This window comes from Charadrius vociferus, unplaced genomic scaffold (genome assembly GCF_000708025.1).
Source record: "Charadrius vociferus isolate BGI_N301 unplaced genomic scaffold, ASM70802v2 scaffold248, whole genome shotgun sequence".
NCBI lineage: Eukaryota > Metazoa > Chordata > Aves > Charadriiformes > Charadriidae > Charadrius > Charadrius vociferus.
The window spans coordinates 2,036,919-2,037,799 of NW_009649851.1; the positions used below are offsets into that span (position 1 = coordinate 2,036,919).

Sequence of the window (881 nt, forward strand, 5' to 3'; positions counted from 1 at the left end):
GGCTGGTGCCGGGCTCACGGTCCGCCCCGCCCGGGCGCAGAGCTGGGAGGTGTCGGGAAGGGGCTGGCCTCCGGTGGCCTGCGGGAGTGCAGAAAACGGGTCTCGGTGCCCACGCGGTTTGTCTTTTTTTGCCTGGAATAGAATTAGAAATTGCACGCTTCGGGTTTACGAAGTGCTGAAAGATCGCTGTTGGCTGCGTGCTTGAAAAGACTTTCATACGTTGACCATGACAACTGAGAAAAGTAACAAGCAATTACTTGCTCGTTCCTAAGTCTCTGTGGAAGCAAAAATCCACAGTTTTGAGATGTCTTCCCCAGAGCCAGACTGTCCCAGTCTTTTCCAGACTCTTTGGGTCTGGAATCTTTGGGTCTGGAGAGCCCCGAGGCAATAAATCCTGCTGTTTCCCTAGCTGTCCTTTCCAACCACAACACAGGAATCTGTGTATCTGTCAGATTTCTGCTCACAGGTGGGTGGGCAGCAGCTTCATGCGTGGCGAAGCTGCGACTCCCCGTATTGCGCAGTCTGACATCGAGCCATCTCACCCGGTGGTCAGCAATGCCCGAGGGCTGCAGCGGGCACTGAGAAAGGGCCTGGTGTCCCTGCACTGGCAGGCAGCTGAGCACAGAAGGAAATGTCCCCAGTTCTGACCAAGCAGCAAGGAAATCGCAAACATAATGTGCAAGGGCTGTTGTTACTCAGCGGGATGATGCCTCAGGAAAGAGGGCTTGAGTAGCTGAAGAGACCAAGATCATTTGCTGCAGAGCTGAGAAATGTGACATCCTGCTAAAACACTTTATAAAATCTCCGTTTTGTTTCCACTCGTGCTGTTTTTGCTATTCCATTACTGCTGTTTTACAAGCAATTTTAGGCATAACAGAAGC

At 52.1% G+C, this 881-nt stretch overlaps 1 protein-coding gene across 1 annotated transcript in view; it reads right to left on the reverse strand.

The window, feature by feature from the left end:
- LOC104291711 (vitamin D 25-hydroxylase) overlaps positions 1 to 881 on the reverse strand; it is a 20,725-nt gene that overhangs the window by 9,201 nt on the left and 10,643 nt on the right. Inside the window, exons 4-5 of the mRNA XM_009890981.1 lie at positions 258 to 643; positions 19 to 132 (exon numbers count right to left, since the gene is read on the reverse strand). Of these exons, the coding sequence (XP_009889283.1) occupies positions 19 to 132; positions 258 to 643 (500 nt within the window). The remainder of the gene's footprint in view (positions 1 to 18; positions 133 to 257; positions 644 to 881) is intronic.